At 40.0% G+C, this 20,319-nt stretch overlaps 1 protein-coding gene across 1 annotated transcript; it reads left to right on the forward strand.

Annotated features, from left to right (window-relative positions):
• Positions 1-495: 495 nt before the first annotated feature.
• On the forward strand, positions 496-17,264 carry bsk146 (brain specific kinase 146). Its single transcript, XM_035407219.1, has 4 exons — positions 496-913; positions 9,894-10,119; positions 11,854-12,056; positions 12,941-17,264. Exons 2-4 carry the CDS (start codon positions 9,948-9,950, stop codon positions 13,736-13,738), a joined length of 1,173 nt encoding a protein of 390 aa, XP_035263110.1. The 5' UTR covers positions 496-913; positions 9,894-9,947; the 3' UTR covers positions 13,739-17,264.
• The last annotated feature ends 3,055 nt before the right edge of the window (positions 17,265-20,319 follow it).

Raw genomic sequence — 20,319 nt, forward strand, 5'->3', positions numbered from 1 at the left:
TTTTGCACACAGGGAGCACTGCTATACAGCTCAGTGGGGAGCACCAACAATGTGCAACCAGTATGGAAATTGGCAGTTGACTATTTGCAACTATAGTAGAGTGGAGTGCTTCTCACCAAACAGGGTTAGTGGTAAAATTGAGAGAGGAGGCGGTATTTAAAAAGTTGACCTATGTGCCTTGGTGGGCAACTAGACCTTCGCCAAGTTGAAGGGCTATAATAGCTTACATCACAAATCTGTTTTGGGAATCAGATATTAATTCATGCAATAAGTGACATCTGTCCATTGCCAAGAACAGAAAGCATTAATGCCATTTCACATACTGCAGCCAACTTGCATTGATTGCTTTGTCGCTTTTTTATTGGCCATACAGTACAGTATAAATACATCACTGACTGTTTCCATAAAATCTATACACTTCGGTAAAACGCTGTCCTTCATGGAGAGATTCCATTCCCATGTCCATTCAAATAACCTGTGCATTTAGATTCACTCCCAATGTATTACGCATAGTGATGCGTTGAGCGTTCCTAATCTGGACGGAGACAGAAGACCGTTCCTAGTCAGGCGAGCAGGCAGGGTTTGCTGCTGCTTGATCTGTGCTACGATTGGCCGATGGATGCGGGGGGCTGGAGGTTTCGCAGCTTCTTTGCTTGGCTGCAATCTTCATCCAGGAGCGATGCGGAGACAATAGGGCAACGCAAGGAAGCCTGAGAGAGGAATCGGCTCGCTCAGCAAGTTGAAATTGTGCTAGACTGTGTTTCAATCGATATCAATATCTGGAATTTAAACGATATATGTACAAAAGAACAGAATAAGAACACATTGATCTGGCATCCTTTATTGCTGGTTAAATTTCCAGCTTTAAATGGAGAGACATTGAGAAGCCTCTGCGTGCATTACAGATTGAATGGTAAGTAACCGGATGAATAGCAATGATATCAGCTATACATTGTTTTTCATCGCCATTGCTAATTGCACGGTTTTGTGTACTGGCGCATGCAAAAGCGAATTTGGTTTGAATGAAAAGCACGCATGCTTTATTTTGTGTTACGTAATTATTAATGCAATGCTTCATTCTTAATTATTACGACAGAATATATTCCTACATTTGGTGTATGTTATGCACTATTATTTTAAGAGTCATGGATGTGAGACACTTGATTTAATTGGTTAGCTGTGGATTCGGTTTAACAGTAGCGCATCCGTTTTTGAATATTTAGTTCGGTCTTAATTGTTTGCATTTGTATTTACATTTATGTTTACAATGTCCCAACGCTATTTACTGAAATTCAAAACAGGCTAGATGAGAACAATGGGTTTATTTTAAACATAAGTTACATATTGTCACAATTTTGGGAATATGTGAATTGTAGTTACCTTGTAATTGGCAAATGTTAACATTCACAGGCAGATTGTCTAAACAAAAGCAAAATGCTGTGTTTAATGAATCACTGGCTAAAACAAACCTGTATGTGTGCAAATATGTGATGAACAAAGGGGTTGTTTATTACATCATGTGTCATGTGTGTATGTGCAAACAAATGCCCACACTGGTGTTAACAAACAGCTGTACAAGTGATTGCATTGTCTGTGACAGCATCAACACATACTCTCAAAGCTCTCTCAATCTCTCTTCCCATTGCTCTCTCTCTCTCTCTCTCTCTCTCTCTCTCTCTTTCCCTCACTCTGTCTGAACACAGACACACACGTGCAGACACACACATGCATACTCATGGTCATACCCATAGCAGCTGGTGCAGTCTAATGTAGTTACACACTCACTTTGCTCTGTATTATAATTTCACTGTATTGGCAGCATTTGTGTCATCACACACTGCTGCCTGGACATTCTGCACAGCCTAATCAGTAGCTGTGTCTTTCTCCATCTGTGTTTATACCCTATTCTGGGGTATGGAAACTATTCCAAGCCTGATCCTCTGTAGGCCTTTGTGCTTAGCTGCTAGAGGTCTGTCCAGCGGTGGCAGCCGTAGTTCAGCTATGCTGAGGTGGACTGAGCTGGGTCTGACTCAAATAATGGAGAAAGAACAGCGCAGATCCTGGGCCTTGGGAACTGCATGCTATGTGTTGTCCTCTCCTCAAACAAGGGTCTGATTTGTCAATAGCCTCTAGCAGGCAGAAACCTGCAGCACTCTGTAACTGCAGGCAGTGTATATGCTTACTTGAATGCATATCTTTAAAAAATCTGCAAAAATTAAAGAACAAAAAATGGAACACAAGATAAGGAGAGCCTCATCTTGAATGGTTACAGTACTGAATGTGCAGTTTTTAAAGTCTTTAATTGTAAATTAAATGCTCAAAAGACTCCTTATGCACCAGAGGAAATGTATCAGGAGACCACAGTGATTGGCTGCTGACTGTCTGGGGCTCCTCTGTGCTCCTGTTTTTGGAGAGCGGTTTCTGTGGCTGCAGATGCCAGGCAAGGCAGTAACCATCTCGTCTGAGCTGTGGCTGAACAAACACAAAAGAGATGCAGTCAAGCCAGATCCTTTGATGTGCTCCAGAACTCCATAAACACTCCATGCGCACTACTACTCACAGCCCACACACCAGTATGTACGGTACATCCTGGAGAAGAACAGGACACTAGGGGCTCTCCAGGCTTGAGAAGCAGTTAAAAATTCCCCGGAACCCTAGAGTGGTGGCCCTACAGCTGAATCAGTGATTAAACAGAGAAGCTCCACTCTGTCTTTACATCTTGCATCAAAATGAAAAAAAGAACAGTACAAAAATTCTGGTTTCACCTCCAAGCTTTCCCCAGGCACAGGTGTCTGAGAGCAAAAATTTAAATTATTCAACTGAAAAATTACTCAATTTATAGTGCCCACTCATCTTGGGTAAAGCATGGAAGCAATAATTGAATCTAGTTAATTTCCCTTCTCTCAGAATCATTGAACATGAAGCTTAACATCTGTGTCTTACCCAGTTTTATACAAGCAAACTCTTCCTGTGTTACAGTCAGAAAGCTTTGGAGAGATAAGGTTCCAAGCCATGTGCTCTGGCCACACCTCTAATAGTATAGAAGAAAGTCTCAAATTGTTCAATGTATTTGGTTGGCTGTTCACCCAAACACATACACACACACACGTGCATGGATGCATGCACACACACACTATATTATTTCTTCATTGAATGATATCATAATATAATAATTCAATTATCAAAAACATAAGCAGCCACTCATATTTACAGATATTTTCAAAAACCTAAGACACAATAAATCCCGAAAGATCTCAGACCAACGTGGCATATGGGATAGCATGAGTAAATATGTACAAATCTGTTAAAATGCACGTGTGAAATTTTAATACAATACAAGTTGATACCTGACTGGACTACTTAATTATGATCACGGAAACCAATTATTGTATGAGAAAAAAATTAGTTCCACAGCAAATGTTAAATTAGCTATACCAGTATCTAGCAGGGTTTTTCCTGAATTAAAATGTCTTAGCTGGGCCACCAAAGTATTTTTTCAAGCCGCCTAAGCTGCAGATGGCCCGTGCATTTATAGGTACAATTTGGTCATAAATTATAGTGCAAGTTTTTTAACTTTTGACTGTTTTCAAGTTTACCTTAGACATGCTAAATTAACTTGTCTTAGAATCCGCTTAATTGCATGAAAGAATGAAGCAGTAGACAGAGAGTTCCCTCTCTGACATTCATGATAGATGTGTTTTTAACAAAAACTGCCTACATCGTTGGGCAATTGTTGGTTCATTTATGATGCATCTGAGGGCTTTTAACATATATTTATATATTTTTATTATGCTATGTGATTGCACATAATTTCTAGAAAATATCCAAAATATCCCATAATGGTTAAATGCAAATATGCAATCTCTTTACAATGGAATGAATGGGAAATGGTTGGTTTTGGATTTGGAAATTCTATGCAAATACCCAAATTATGCAATAATTAAGTGGATTCTACTGTATCATCCTTAACCTCCACAGTTTTTGCCTGTATGTGCAGATTGAATGGAGAAATCTAATTCTGAAAAACCTTTTATTTTGTTTCAGTGACAAAAAGGAAGGTACAAGCATTCTTTTAGTGAATCTATAAAAATAATTTAAATACAGTAAGGTGGTGCTTGTGTGGATTCATTTAGTTAAAAGATTAATGTTGTAACCTTTGTTTGAGTGACAAAAATTAAATGCATTTCAAGAATGCAATTCCAAACACCATCATTTCTGTAGAATTACCCCTTACAATGTGGTAATTTTTCAGTATAGACTACATCCCCCCCCCCCCCCCCATTTTGGCACTTACAATGTGTAAACCGTCATTAAATATTTAAATTCTTCCAATTCTAAATGTTTGCCACGTTTTATTTTCATAGCCTACATCTCAATGCATTGTGGTGGTCTCTTGAAGACTTTACAGTACTTTACATTCTAAATCTAGCTAAATATAGGGAGACAACGCCTCGAGTTGAAGGGGGCAGTAAAGCTGGCCTGTCTGCAGTCGCTATCACACAGTCACCACCTAAACCCTATTTTGAGCCAGTAAAAACCCTGGCAAGTATAAAGTAAAATACAGTGTAGGAAAAGTACAGAGATATTATTTAAAGTTGTGTATGTTTCTATGATCCTACAAATAGCAATTGGCGAGTCTCGATGTCGACAGCTATGGATTTCATAACTTGGATAATATTCAAGGTGGTTATGGGATTTTCAGGCTCTGGAATTGCATTTTCTGGTTGAAACGTACAAAAAATAGGACAATTTCACATGAAAGGAATACAAATGCTCTTTCTCATATCATCAGATAAGTCCTTTTGAAATATACAACCAAGAAAGCCCTCGTGCTCTAAGCCAGTCAGATTGCCAATATAATCAAAAGCGCTTATGGCACATTCTGTAGTGAGAATGTAGGTCATGTGCACTGTTTGTTGTCTGAAAATGACGACAGACTGTTTCAGTATGCTATTTCATTTTTCATTTTGTTTGAATCCATATAAAGAAAAAAAACCCATGCTCTCTGTTACCACCTTGTAACAAAACAGACATAAGCGACAGTGGTAAATTTGTGCGGTTCCAGCACTCTCTGTCTGTGCTTCTCACTATTTGTGTTCTTTGAAACAAAGAGTAGTTGTCTCATGGTACTTTGCAGTTGTTCTGCTAGCTTGGTAGTGCTTTGTTAATCTGTTCTTCTGAATGTGCTGTTAAAGTGAACACAGACATGCAGGGAGGATTGTCATTTAGTTGCTAGCTTTCACACCCCTGCTGTCTAAACGCAGCATAGCCGAGAGGATGCTTCATCCCCTCCATCAAGGTGTTAAAATGCTAGAGAAAGAAACGTGTTGAATAAATTTTATGTAATTGGTCACTGAGGACATTGCAATTTTTGCCATTTACCAAGTGGTTTTAATTTCAGTTGTATACAGAATATAACTGCTGCAGCTCAAGTCCAGTCATCCTGGTGTTTTTTTGGTGAGGTTTAGGATTATGAATTGCCTGGAGTGGAGAGTGTGAGGCAGGTGTAGCTGAAGTTGTGCTGCACAGTCCTAGGTACATGTCTAGCGATTGTCTTTTGAAAGTTGCCTCAGGTGTTCTTTAGTTTAGCTCCATAGACTGAAAGGTTTTTCAGCAGGGGAACACATTTTCTGTGTGCTGTAGGTGAATGTTTTTGATCCCTATGTGTTATTTGAATGGTGTAGCATTGGTCTGTTGACTAGAAGGAACACACTTTGTGTAGCACATTGAGGAGTGTAGTTCAGTCATCATGGAGAAGATTTTGTTTGTACCTATGGAACATGTGAAACATGGCAACTGCTGTTCTAGTAACATACCACTGTAAAGAGGAAATGTACCAAATGTATTTCTGTAAATTCAAACTGCAGTGTGTTATGTAATAAAGTGAATAGCTGGAAAAAATAGACCAGGGCTTTCAAAAGCATTAAAAAGGCAATTAACAAAGAGGACCAGCTCTCTGTCAGCATCTGGAGGATTTCATGTTGATTAATCTGGCTGTAGCAATATTAGTGTTCAAGCAATCTTTGCAGGATTTGTCTAGTTTTGTTCTTGTATTCTGAATTCCTCAATGAGAAGGTATGATTTACAGACCTGTTCTAGTCACCTATATTTTTGTTGCCGATGTTCAACATACAGACATTTGCTCATGTTTTATTATTGTCTGCCTTGCACAGTGCTGAGGTATTGATTTAACCTTAGAGATGATTATTAATGCTAAACACTTGTGCTGTCAACAGCACTTGCTACAGGGTGGGATTTGGCAAACATAAAAGGTCAATGTAACTGAATATTTTCATCGCGTCATTCTTTTTTCTCAGGGGTGGTGGTTCACTGGGGACTATGGATGAGTGGGAATCAGACTTCCATTGTTCCATAGTTTAAATTCTGGTCCTGCTTTAATCCCCTGCTCATTATGGTCTCCCCAGAATCTGCAATGGTGCTGTCATTAATTGTGAAGTGTGTCTTATAATCGGCTTTGGATAGATGGAAAAGAGAGACCATAAAATGTGGTCGAGTTCATTTACCCGTGTGGTGCTGTGTCCATAGCCGCAGTGTTGATGCAGCACGCACCGCGATTTCACTGTCAGAGCAAGTCACCGCACGCGGTCTGTGTTTGCTTGCTGCTTGGTGCTCAGGCTGCAGCACGAATGCAGCTTTCAGCATCACTGAATGTGACTCACCACTCTATTTTATATTATGGCATGTTGATGACCAGCCAGGATTATTCAGTCCACCGAAGCTAGATTGCAGTATGATCAATAGTAATGGCACGGTAATGTCAACATCAATACAGGAAGAGGCCAGATGACACGTGTGTAATTGTTCTTTGCCATAACACACTCTGTAGACCACTGTCTGAACCTTTGTGGTGACTTTTCTAACGAATTAAAGGGCTTATCAGTATTACATTAAGTGCAGCACTGGACACAGCTGGGGCCCCTCAATATGATTCTGTTGCTATGCCCCCACCAATCATTTTGCACTTGAGGAATCTGTGAAGGGCATACTGTCTGACACCCAGTGCAAAAAAAAAACATAGCACAGCTCTGAGGTCCCCCATTTAGCGGGATGCTATTCCTGCAAAGTTTATTCATTACCAGTGCATGGACTCAAGTACGCAGGTAGCAGGGCTGTTTCTGGGTGCCCAGACTACAAAGAAGCTCTTGCCCATTGAAGAAAACAGTCAGTACCTCCTACTGTAATGAACATAGCTCAGTACTCTCAGAAGCCCTCCTGGGAACTGCAGCAACATGAATATTCCAGTGACAAAGCCATCTGCGAGTATTGGCTGAGTCTGCATCAGAGGCATGTTTTTTAATTGGCTCCTCCACTTGATTTTCCCCCTCTCATCTTTAAGCCCTTAATTTAGTCAGAGTGGTAGGGGCACACAGCCTGGGTCCCAGCTACATCTGTGAATGTGTGATCTTTACCTGGCGCTGCTTATTTCCGGCTGGAGGCTGCAGGCCTGTGTTGGTATCAGCAAGGCAGCAGGGGGTCCTTCAGCAGCTCTCTGCTCCCTTGAATGATGCTCTCACCCAAACGGCAGGAACAGACGGGATGTATCAGACACTTCCTGCCTCATTCAGCTCGTGCATCATTCCTGTCTCCTCTCTCGTAATCAGAAGTCGAAATGTGCATTAATGATAACTGTGCAGCTATCATGTCTGATATTTGACTAGAGTAAAGATACGAACAGGCTATCAACTAAGTTTGGTGCAATAGGAACACAAATCTGACGGCAAATGACATGGTACCAAGAAACATATATCGAATCTGGTGCAGAAGCTGTGGAACACCTACCTTCCAAATGTAATGTTGAAGATACAATGCAGGGTCACACCGAAGCATTTCAAAATGAAACCCATTGTTTCTCTGCTTGACACTTGTCATTACGGAGATGGATTGGGACTATTGAATTTGTGGCAGGCTGGCATCCTGCACTTGTACGTGAAGTTATTTTATGGCAGAGAAGTTGGAGTACGCTCAGACCCCATGAATCATAATGGCAGGAACACAACTTCCATTTTGTTTTGGACAGAGATGTGCCTGTACACACAGAGAAAGCAGTGCTTATAACAGCTGCCAACACCACTGGAAGTCTGTTTAATAAGTCCACCTCCAGGTTATTGAATTCCTGAGTTGAAACTGAAAGCTATTTCAAATATAAATTTTTTTTTTTAATTCTTTGTTAGAAGTGGCTGAAGGGTAGCATTGATGTGTTGAAAAAAGCAAGGGGCTGGGGATAGGGGCCTGAAAAAACAACAAAACTATTTCCTAAACACCAACATGCCTGTCATGTGCTGTAACCTGCAGTGCAAACTAAGCACTTCTGATCTCTGGCAGTAACAAATTGCTCCCTGTGATTACAGCAACCACAGTGCTGCCAACATAGGAGCTATCTACAAAAACTAACCGCTGACCACTACCACAGCACTGCCTGCAATCTTCACTGCATATCTGTATAGTGCCTCAGTCATCATTTGTGATGATCTTGTGATAAATGATATTATATAACCTGGGTCGGGATGTCAGTGAATGGAGACAGTCAACATGGAGACAGTAGTGTGTTTGTAGTTGTGAAGAGTAGAGCACAATACATACATAGATAAATATTTCAATGAATAAGCAGATAATTCATTTGAAAACTACAGGCTCCTTTTTTCATGGTTAATTTATCAAGTCAATTTATCTTTCTTTTTGTCAGAAATATCAAAGGTGGAAATGGCAACTTATTGTTTCTCGTTTGAATGCAAATGTTAATTCTTTATTGGGGATATAAGGGTTACGCAAGAGTTGATTAAATGGGAATACCGCATGCTTGTAGCAATAACGTAAGTAACAGTCATTCTCATTTACTGTAAAAGGGACAATGGAATCATTTCATGCCGTTGTATAGATGGAATTGTAAATAGCCAGGGTTCTGGTAGAACTGGGATTGGGTAAGCTTGCTCCATGTGCAAAACGTTGTGTTATATAATGTTGAGCTGGCTTCATCTTAGCACACAGAAATAATATGTAAATCTGAAGTATTTTGACTTTAGAATAGGATAAAACAGCATGGAAGAGGAAATTGTATTCATCTGGAAATAACCTTCCTTTAAATTCAACTATAATGAGACAGCAGTATGTATGTGTGTGTGTGTGTGTATGCGTGTGTTGGGGGGGAGGGGGATACAAGGGCAAATGTATACATTTGATATCATGAAATGCATCATAAAAATCGTTCTTGGTTACTGCGCAGATTTTATGCAGTGTCAGTGTTTTACACAATTGCGCCTAATCTGTGGAATTGTCTTAATATTTAATTGTGTCAATTACTGTGTCATTGAAAGCTGTGTTACTTCTTTAAAGTATCTTACAAAACATTTATTTTGCATGCAAATAAATAATTATATTAAATAATATTTACTATAAAATATTACTACAGTACTACATATTCTTACTACATATGGTTGTTGCGAAACTGATGCCAAGGTGCAGAGTAATTTGTTTTTTTTATGATGCTTACTGTGGCAATTTGTTTCAGCCAAATGCATCTGCTGCCGTAAGTGTGTTTTTGAAAATAGGGCAAAGCTGGCTTTAATGATTCTGTGATGCTGAAAGAGAAATGTGATAAGGTTGCATTAAAATGATGCATCCTTCTTCTTAACCTTACTTTCAAGTTTTTGATTTTTAATATTAAATGATTTTTTAATATTTAAATGATACCTTACCAAGCATTATCTTCGGAGCGAAAGTAAAATGATAACAAGGATTGTATTGAGCAGTGGTTTTGCATGATCTTATAATTCATTTAACAGACTTTCCTTTTCTGATGTGCAGGTACTCTAGCTTAAAAATACTGTGAGGTCACATGAATGACATGATGGTTTTCTTTCTTTTCTTGCCCCCAGTAACACCAACCAGCCAATCATCCTACTCCACGTGTAGCCTGTCCTTGTGTAAGAATGAGTTCCTCTCCCCTTGTGTCCCGGGCATCCATCGACATCCTGGAAGAACTGCAGCTTATTGCAGCCCAGAACCTGGAGAAGTTGGAGGTCAACAAATACTATGAGGTCATACGTGAGCTGGGCAAGGGGACTTATGGGAAGGTGGACTTGGTTATCCATAAAATTAGAGGTAAGCTTGCCTGATCTGGTCATTAGGAAAATATGCATTACATTTTTGATGTATTGAAGATGTAAGGTTCAATACTAATCTATACAGCATATCAAATGACTTCAAACAAATATGTACACTTAATGTCATAAAGCTTATCAATAATTGGCAGCATTTGTTCCTTCCTAGAAATTATTTAATTGGAATTAATCTTTCTATATTTAGCTTTCTTTTTTAAGCAAATAACTAAAGATCAATTAATTAATTAATTCAAAGAATTAAAAAAAAAATCTGAGAATTGACAGTCAGGAAATACATAAATTGGTTTGCACTGTATTCGTAGAGCAGTCGATTTATGGGCTGCAATAAGAGCCAACTTCCATTCAGCCTCCTTCATTCTGGTGTGCACTGTCTGCAGAATCCTATAATGCCTTTCAGTGTCCTACAGTTCTTGATGTGGAGCATCACATGGAAAGCCTGGGCGGCCATGTTGCTAGGCTACACAATCGCAGTGCTGGGCTCTTTATATTCACTCCATCTGAGATCCCTTGAATTGTATTTGTTGTATGAGCAGGTTTATGGCTTTATAGCCTAATAACATTTCAAATGAGGCCTTGCAGTGGGGTATTACTGATGCAGACTGCCTTATAAAAGAGACTTACAGCCTTCTCATGAAGCTTACTGTCTTTAAAATACAGATTTAATATAATGACAAAATATGTGAAAAGGAACCAGTTAAATATGAGCTATGTCTGTTTTAGCAATTGGAAATTGGTTTGGTATTGACCACTCATGATAAGACCATTTTATATACCATATCACAGCTTCACAGTTTCAAACTCTGGTCATTGAGTAAAATAATATAAATAATAAAACATAATATAGTATAAAGAATGAACCCATCGATCCTACAAGGAGCTATATATTAAAAGCAAACCTAAAAATTAACCCCTGTAATAGTAAATAAAGCATAAGCAAGAAGCTTCCTTATTAAGCTGGTTGATAGAGAACAGCAGGTGGCTGTTGAGTGGTTGTTGTTTGTTGTGAGCAGTGTAAACCAACCGGAGGAACAGTTTTGCGAGCAGTGTTTAACATGAAAAAGCTTCACTAGATGCCTGGTAATTTTCCTCAGGTTTTTGGACATATTTCCTCCAGGACTTCTTGTGTTGCAGTATTGTCTACTTCCTGTCACTTTGTACAAGTATGCCATTGTGGCAGAAAGATTGGACTCTTCTGGTGTCATCTTCTCTTGATTACTAGCTTACATTATTACCTCCAGTCAGCTCAATTTAACTTGCCTTCCCAAAATCAAAAAATGCACAGAAGTGTTTGTTACAGTTTTTTAAATAATTCTCAGAAGGATTGTGAACCCCCTCCCCCCGACACGCATATAATATTGTTTGTTATTATGTGGAACAGTCTCTAATTCCTCAGATCTGTTCATTGAAGAGAGGCTGTCCTAGTTAAGGCTTTCTGTTTGTTATTCTGCTGTTATGTAAAAGATGAGATGTGGTCATTAAGCCAGAGGCGTAGAAAATATTTACTATTCAATTCCACTATAATTTAAAATGTACCAATTTTTAAGAGTCAATTCATTTCGCCTAGTTACCTCAATTTATCATTTTTTGCAGGGCCCTGCGAGCAAGTTTTACAGATATATTAAACATGCTTGATCATTACGGCATTAAGTAGGCTGATTAGCAATTTGCCAGTTGCTGAAACATTTCTGTTTTCTTAAAAATTTCTCATTTCCAGGCACAAAGATGGCTTTGAAGTTCCTCAGAAAGAAAACCACAAAACTGAAGAGTTTTCTGAGAGAGTACAGCATCTCACTCTACCTCTCACCTTGCCCTTTCATCATCAACATGTTTGGAATAGCGTTTGAGACAGATGACTACTATGTCTTTGCCCAGGAGTACGCCCTTGCGGGAGACCTCTTTGACATCATTCCTCCACAGGTATGATGGATTGGATGTCATCAGGATTCGGTCTAATGAAAGAGAGGATTTCATTGTTTGAGAGCACTGTACATTATTATACATTGTTGTATTCTTATTTACAATATATGTTTCAGTCTGGTTTCATTGAAATGTCATTCTCAGGCTTTTGCTGCATGCCAATGGTTACTAAACATCACAATTCAATTGTCACCCTCACACTATGTACTGGGCATCACAAGACATATACTAGAGATTAATAATTAAAAGATTAATTTGCTGAGGTTTTTGCTTGACTACTTTTTGTTTAGCCAAGTATAATTTTAGTCAGGTTTGTGTTTGATGTATAGCATTATATAAATGAGAGCATAAAGAAACAAAAGTAACAGGCTTAAAGTGTCAGTCATAACAGGTGCAAAAATACCTCAGAGACACTATCAGCTCTAAATTAAGCAGAAACATATTGAATTGACGAAGACAGGGTCACAGCCAAAATAGTTCAAATAGTTCAAAGTTCAAATTCCACATGGGTTAATTCTGATGTTCTCTTGTGCATACTACTTCAGTAAATATCCTGTCATAAGACCAACCAAATAAAAATAATTATAAGAGAAAAATATGGTACTAGAGAATTATAATTAGTGGATACTATAGTTAATTATTTGGAATAATATTGTATGCTGAAAATTGTACTATGACGCTGGATTCTGAGTAGTGCTGTGTGGTGTTTGGAACAGTTTTCCCATTCTTGTGTGTTCCTTGAGAGGAAATTTCACCTCAGGAGTAACGGAGGTGCTCAGTTCTATTCTTTTCTTGTCTGTGTGCTTGTGCCGTGTGGCCTCACATAGCCTGTCTGTAATACTGTCTCCTTGAAAGTGAGGGTTTTTGTCTGCAATGCTTCACAGGTGGGCCTCCCTGAGACTGTGGCCAAACGCTGTGTCCACCAGGTGGCTATAGCACTGGACTACCTGCACTGTAAGAAGCTGGTCCACCGCGACATCAAGCCAGAGAACATACTCATTTTCGACAAGGAGTGCCGGAAGGTCAAGCTGTCGGACTTTGGCATGACGCGTCGGGCCGGCTCCCCGGTGAAGCGTGTGAGCGGCACCATCCCCTACACGGCCCCGGAGCTGTGTGACGCGTCCAAGCACGAGGGCTTCTGCGTGGACTACAGCACGGACGTCTGGGCCTTCGGCGTGCTCCTCTTCTGCATGCTGACGGGCAACTTCCCCTGGGAGAAGGCCCTGCCCTCGGACACCTTTTACGAGGAGTTTGTGCGGTGGCAGCGGCGCCGGACGGGCACTGTGCCCTCCCAGTGGCGACGCTTTACGGACGAGGCCCTGCGCATGTTCCGCAAGCTGCTGTCCATCGAACAGGAGCGCCGATGCACTGTCAAGGAGGTATTCGGCTACTTCAGCCACTGCTGGATGCTGGACAACGAGAATGGGAACGGCCACCCGACCGAGCTGAGCTCCTCCTCATCCGAAGAGGACCTGCTGGTGGACCGCATGAAGCAGCAGACGCTGTCGCCCATCTGCGGGGTGGCCAAGGGCGGTGTCATCATGGAGCCGGCGGCCCACCACTTCTCCTCCGTCTCCACCAACAGCTCCCTCTCGTCCACCAATAGCTACGAGCGCGTGCCCCGCGACAACGCCGCCAGCAGCCGCATCCTAGTGACCACGCCCATCGAGATCTGCGTTTAGAGAGTGCTGAGTGTGGACATGGGACTATCTCCCTCCCCATGTTCTCAGACACACACACACAGGCACGTAGACATGCTGAAGCAATCATAAAATCAAAGGATCAGAAACAAAATAGAAAATTAGAAAACTTCAGGACCACTCTGCACAGGGGGAGAGGAATTAAGAAAAAAACGAAGACACAAACCCTCCTAGTTACAGCTGCTGTTTGGCATTAATAACTACATTAAGCTATTCAAAAGAAGCAACCTCTGTCTCCCCCAACAAACATTTGTGAAGACAACACTGACTCTTGGAGCTCAACCTCAGCTCTGTTACTCTGAGGGAAGTTGTGATGTTGTCTTAGGGAGTTGTGCGTATGCTTGCATACAGTTTCCATTTCAGTGCTTACAGTCAAATAGGCTAAACAAGGAACACATCATCAATTAATGAAGAAAAGAAAGAAAACATGAAAATACACAAGGGAAAGGCAATCTCAGCTGAGCTGCTGTACTGGCATTGTTACAGCTTTGAAGTTGACCAAAACTTATTTCTTAAAGCAATACGTTTAACAATTTCCTGCAAAAAAAGAAAGAAAAAAGAACAAGAATTGAATTTTTTAAATGCACGCAGAAGATGCTGGAAGAAGTAGAACATTTGACTGATTTAAGCAGAGCCAAGAAATTCAGATGGACAAACGAGACCGATCTATTTCTTTGTATTTTCGAAGCTGTTTGAAATGCAGCACTTTAAAAAAAGAAGAAAAAAAAAAGATTACCTTGCAGAATGTTCCTGAAGAAAAACAATGAATTGAAGTGAACATCAGTTGTGACGTTTACTGTAAATGCAATGTGAACTCTGGTACTGTGCACGTGTGTGTGCAGGTGTGCAAGCGTGTGTGCGTGCGTGTGTGTGTGCGTGCATGTGTGCGAGTGAACATGTGTGTGTGTGTGTGTGTGTGTGCATCTGTGAGTGAGTGTGTGTCTGTGTTCCATGTGTGTGAGCTGAACATTCACTAAGGTAGTGCAACAGGTTTTTTTGCCTTGGGTTTAATTAATTAATTGATTATTTATTTATTTGAATCCTGTATTCTCAGAAATATATTTTTTCTATTGATTTTGTAAAGTAGCTTTAGATGTTGGGCATTTGACTTATTTTAATACTTATTTTAATAGGTTTGCTATTGTTCTTGTGCCAAACACATTTGGCACCGTGCAGCCATTCTGCAATGTTTAACTCATGGATTTAATCCTCCTTGGCAAAGGAAGATCTCATCAAAGTTTCTGGAGATCTTGGTTGTGTCATTAACACAAGTCGGCAGAGATTATAGTAGCATTACATGCTTTTTACTTTAACTGTTGGTGAGATTATCAGTATTTGCATGATTTTTGACCAATGGGATGTTCATCCCTTATGTCTCCTCCACTTGACCACCAGCTTGGACACCCCACAAGGCTTCCATCGCGATGTGATGGGATGTGCACGTGTGCTTCCAGATGCCACTCATGTGTGCTGAGCACAGACAGACAGAGAGGGTGGGAGGTTTGCAGACTGTTGGTGTCACCATGATGAAATGTATCAGAGGCTTTTCACGTGTTACTGTGTGAAAAGAAACCATATGGGGTTCATACTTTACTATGTTAATTGTAATGGTTGTAAAGGGGCATTTATATTCATGCGCAGGCAGCCTATATAAGTGCGCAAAAGATGGTGAGAGCTGTGATCTCCCATGTGTATTGTACTCCACTGGCATAGCTCTTTTTTCCTATGTCACTCTATCTGAGCTTTTTGATGGACTTTAACTGGTGAGACTATGTAACTTTGAACACATCAGAAACTATTTTCAGGTCACTGAGAAACGCAGAATTTGCATATATTCTTACCCATGTTCCTAAAATATGAATGCTATGTCATTTTTAGAGGTACTGCTTTCATATGGATACCCTGTGATGAGTTAACTATGATCCCTAATTGAATCATTGCCAAAACATTGCCTAAAAGTTCTATTTAAGTATGGAAAAATGACATTCTTCCACTTAAAAACACGATGATAGATGATAAATCTGTAAACAGCATCACAGAATTGATGCCTGCTCTGAGGCTACTGTCCTGTCACCTGTCCATTTTTTTGCCACTTGAAATTTTATTCCTTTGACAATGATAGTTTCCATTGCAGAAACTTTAGGCTGCACATTTTCTTGTACATGGTAACATACATATTTGTTTGAAATATGTTGAAGAGATGTATTTTTACATGTTCTCTTGATTTCTTGTTTTTTTTTAAGCTGATGAAGCTGTTTTATGGTGCATTGTTGCAAATTTTAATTTTGTACAGCCGAAAAGAGTCAGCGATGACGTATGAAAGTGCATTTTTCAATTGCATGGAGATTAAAAAAACATATCGTTATGAAAACTGAACTGTGTTTATAAAAGATATGCGCAGATTGTTGTGATGTGAAATTTTGCTGTAGCACAATTTCTTGCATAATGTTCCAGAGTGAAAATTGTCGTCATGACTTCTCAAACAAATTAGGGCTAAAAAAAGCGACAACCAGTAATTGTTAGTTTTTATTAAATGTGTTGTATTTGTATGCTGTTGTTCTTGTGTTACTGTCTAACCAAAATCAAGGAAGTACGTGTAGAGATTAGCTGCTGAGTTGTGTGGAGATATTATAGAGGGACTTCCTTTTGTACTACTGCTATGAGATTTTTTAAATGATTTGTTTTGATGGGATTTAACTTCCAGAAAAAACTTACTAAGATTGAAAGAAGTAAATTTGAAGAAGCAGATATTAGTTTTCTTACTTCAAAGGCTAAATTAATTTCCTGCTGCAAGTATGACTTATGCCTCATTACAAAAAAAAAGACATTTTGTAATAGACTTCTTGTGTTTTTGTGTTTTCCAGACATATTTGCATGGATTTAGGATATTATCCTGGAGATACATTGTGGAAAATTACATATGTATAGGCTGCAGTATCCCCTTCAATTGACAGTGTAGAAGCAGGTCTCCTGACAGTTATTAAGGAGACGTTTTCCCTTACATGATGTGGACTATTTTCCAGTGATGGCAAAATGGCAATCCCTTGTCTATGTTGCATAGTGGTAGAGTGTCCTCACTCTGTGCTCAGGACATGTTCAGGACAAGGCTGGATACTACACCCTGTCATTAACTTGACCTCAGTGTGCTCTGACACAAAGACTCTTAACAGCAGCTCAATCTTGATTCAACGAGCATCATCAGTGGTACTGGGCAATTGGGCACTGTCACATGCCATTAACAAAAAAAAACAACAAAAAAAAAAAGATTGAACAAAGAGGCCTCAGCAAAGCTGTCATGATGTAATGTGTTGCCAGTAATGTAGTTGAAATTCCTTGTCTCTCTGTAAAGTGACATATTTTGATGCACCATGTTTTTAGTGGAGTTTTAGCCAGTAGGTAACACAATGCTGGAACTCGTGTCCAATGCAGTCATTGCAATACAAATGTCTTCCTGTAAGTTCCTTCTAATTTAATCAAAAATAAAAACAGAATAAAGCAAAATAAAACATTGAAGTGTCGCTTGAATTTGTTCCCTTTGAAGTGTGAGAGGCTCTTGAGGGCTGACAGCAGCCTGGTGGAGACAGGAAGTGGAACATGCTGGCAGAACAGACATTGAGAAGATTGCCACTAATTACATCATATCTCAGTACTGGAAGCCAGCTGGTAGCAGTAACAAGTACATTGTCACATTTCTTAATCTTCAAAGCAGTTGCTTGGGCTCTGATTGCCCATTTAAATTAAAATTTTTGTATTAGTGGTTATTAGGGGCATTTTTTTCTTGAATGTGGCATTACTTGTAGCTGCACACTTGTCAATGTTTTTTATTCTCAGAGGACATAAATAGAAGCAATGTATTCATTAATAAATGAACAAAGTAGGAAGGAATGGTGTGGAAAAGGGGAGGAGGCCATGATCTGTGCCCCACCAGTATTACCATAGTGTAAAATGGACCCAGAATCTAGCTGCTATCTGGTCTGTAATCTGCAATCGGGATGAGTGCCCACTGAAGCTGACCTCTGGCATGGGAATCATCGGAGCGTCACACATCCTGCACAGCAATTACTGCAAAGCATGCTCATGCTGGCCCCCAGTCATGTTTAGCCGACAGCTATCGCTAACAGGATGGAGAAGAACAGAAGAAGAAAGCCCAAACACTTTCTATAAATATATACATACTGTATGTACATATACATTACATATTACATGCACGCACCCTTGACATGCAGTAACAGCACAACATACAGACGGGTGACAAATTAAAGGAAAAACCTGTATAAATGAGGGGAAAGCATAACGAATGCAGATGCTTCCATACAGGTGTACTGCATGACACAGTCAAGCAATTAACATCCTATCATGCTCTGTGACATGTATAAAAATGCTGAGCAGGCCCAGTTGACCTCAATTTTGGATCAAGACAGCAAGAGGAAAAGATCTAAGTGACTTTGAAAGAGGATTCATTATTGGGGCACAGATAGCAGGAGCTTCAGTCACAAAGACTGCTCTATAATGTTTCAATAGGAACAGCAACTAAAGTGATATCTGCATTTAGATCAATGGGAAAGACATCAGCTCGCCCAAAGCATGCTGGAATAAGCTCTAGCACCCCCTGCAACCCCTTGGCTTGTGGTGGACCAACACCCTACTAAGACACTTTTCCTTCAATTTGTCACCTGTCTGTATGTACTACTAGAACTCATGCACGTGAGAAGCTGAACTGTGGAGAGGAGAGATGGCGTTACCCCAGCTGCCCATATAATTCACAATTACAAAAAAGCAGCCCTTCCCACATCAGTGCACCTTCCACCCACTGCATATTGCTCTTGGTAACTCCAAACACAAAATAATTTAATGTCAATTTCCATTTATAATTTAGTTTCCATGACTAGTAAAACAAATGGCACATTAATGAGTGTCCTTGAGCATTGTCATGTGCTTCCGTGAAATGTATGCTTCTAACTGTGTGACCGTGACAGTGTTTGAATGAGGAAGCAAACACACTGATTAATCCAGTAATCTCCAAGCAGTACTTTCCTGAATCCAAGGATGTTGGAGAATGCACGGCTCTCTCCTGGGCTGCTTTACTGTACTGCTATCTGTACTCAACTGAACACAATGAGATCAGAGCCCTGGATACAGATACAGCTAATACATACAGGGAACTAATGAGCCTGGTAAAGGACCCAAGGTAATAAAATATCAAAACAGGACACCATGTAAAATATAATTATACAGTATATTCATACAGTTGCATGTTGGAGCACTGGGTTGTTCAGAAACATCTTTATGTGACTGATAGGGGAGAAAATGAGCTCCTGCTTGGTCTGTGCTGACTGCAGTGTTTGACTGGTGGTTTTGCTTTTTGGACTGATGTCCCATGCTGACAACAACCTGCAAAGATGTCATGACGCTGTCTCCAGAGGCCACACAATGATTGTGGAGTGAGCCTGATGTGAGCGAAAGGATTAAATCGGAGAACAGCATAATGAGACAAACTAGGCATTTCATCTTCCTCTCTCCTTTAATCTGCCAAATAAACAAGACAGATAAGGTTTCATCATGAGAGCTAATAGGCATAGACACCCAGCCTTAAAACACAAGGCTTATTTGCTTCAGGAAAAGCTGAACCTAAAGCTCAGCTCCCATTGGATACTGCTCACCGTGAAAGATAAATAATATGCTTAAAAATATGTCTTCCATGGTTTTGACCTTTTGTTTCAAATATTCATCGGTGCTTCTGGCAATATTAGAAGGCAATAAACTGGTGCTGCTCCTCCTGTATTTATTGATACCATTGTTGTGTGGGCAGGAGTCAGCCTACTAAAACATCCTTTTGGCTGAAGCTGAGATGGACTGGCATTGTAATTGAAATGTTCAGACTTTACAATTGTATCATACAGTGAGTGTCATTACAATTAACGAATGTATCAGTACTGAAAGGCATGGGAGTTTAGATATTAATAGGGAATAAGGTACCGTGGCTCATGTTTGTGAGGCTTGATGATATCACTAGGAGCTACAGTGGTCAAGTACCAGCTCTTAGAGAGGACAGCACTATCTGCTATTCAAGGTCCACTTGCAGTGTGGGCAGCAGAGAGAGTTTGAATCTCACTAATCACACTCTTTCTGACCTCAACACAGCAGTCATCTGAAACTAATCCATACTTTGAAAAATGATACGTCTTGAAAACCAACAGCTTCCAATGTACCGACAGAAAACAAAAGAGGTCTAGAGGTCATATAAAAACACATATATAATAGCAGCAGACCTGTTAAGCAGATGTAAGCTATACAGCATCACCTCACTTATTCAGTTTAACAAGAGAGCCGTGCAGTACCACCTCCACCTCATTATGTAAGGTAAACACAGCATGCCTTGCGTCTGCTAAAGCTGACGTGGCCATTGCCAACAGCCTCTGGTGCTTATGATTTATGTCATTCACAATGTCATTATTCAGCAACAAGAACACCTCTTCATTACCTTTAAAAGCATGTTATATAACTAATTTAATGGGAAACAATTTGGGGGCACTGTCTGCTACTTACATTTACCATACAACTAA

The sequence above is a fragment of the Anguilla anguilla genome, chromosome 2 (genome assembly GCF_013347855.1).
Source record: "Anguilla anguilla isolate fAngAng1 chromosome 2, fAngAng1.pri, whole genome shotgun sequence".
Taxonomy (NCBI): domain Eukaryota; kingdom Metazoa; phylum Chordata; class Actinopteri; order Anguilliformes; family Anguillidae; genus Anguilla; species Anguilla anguilla.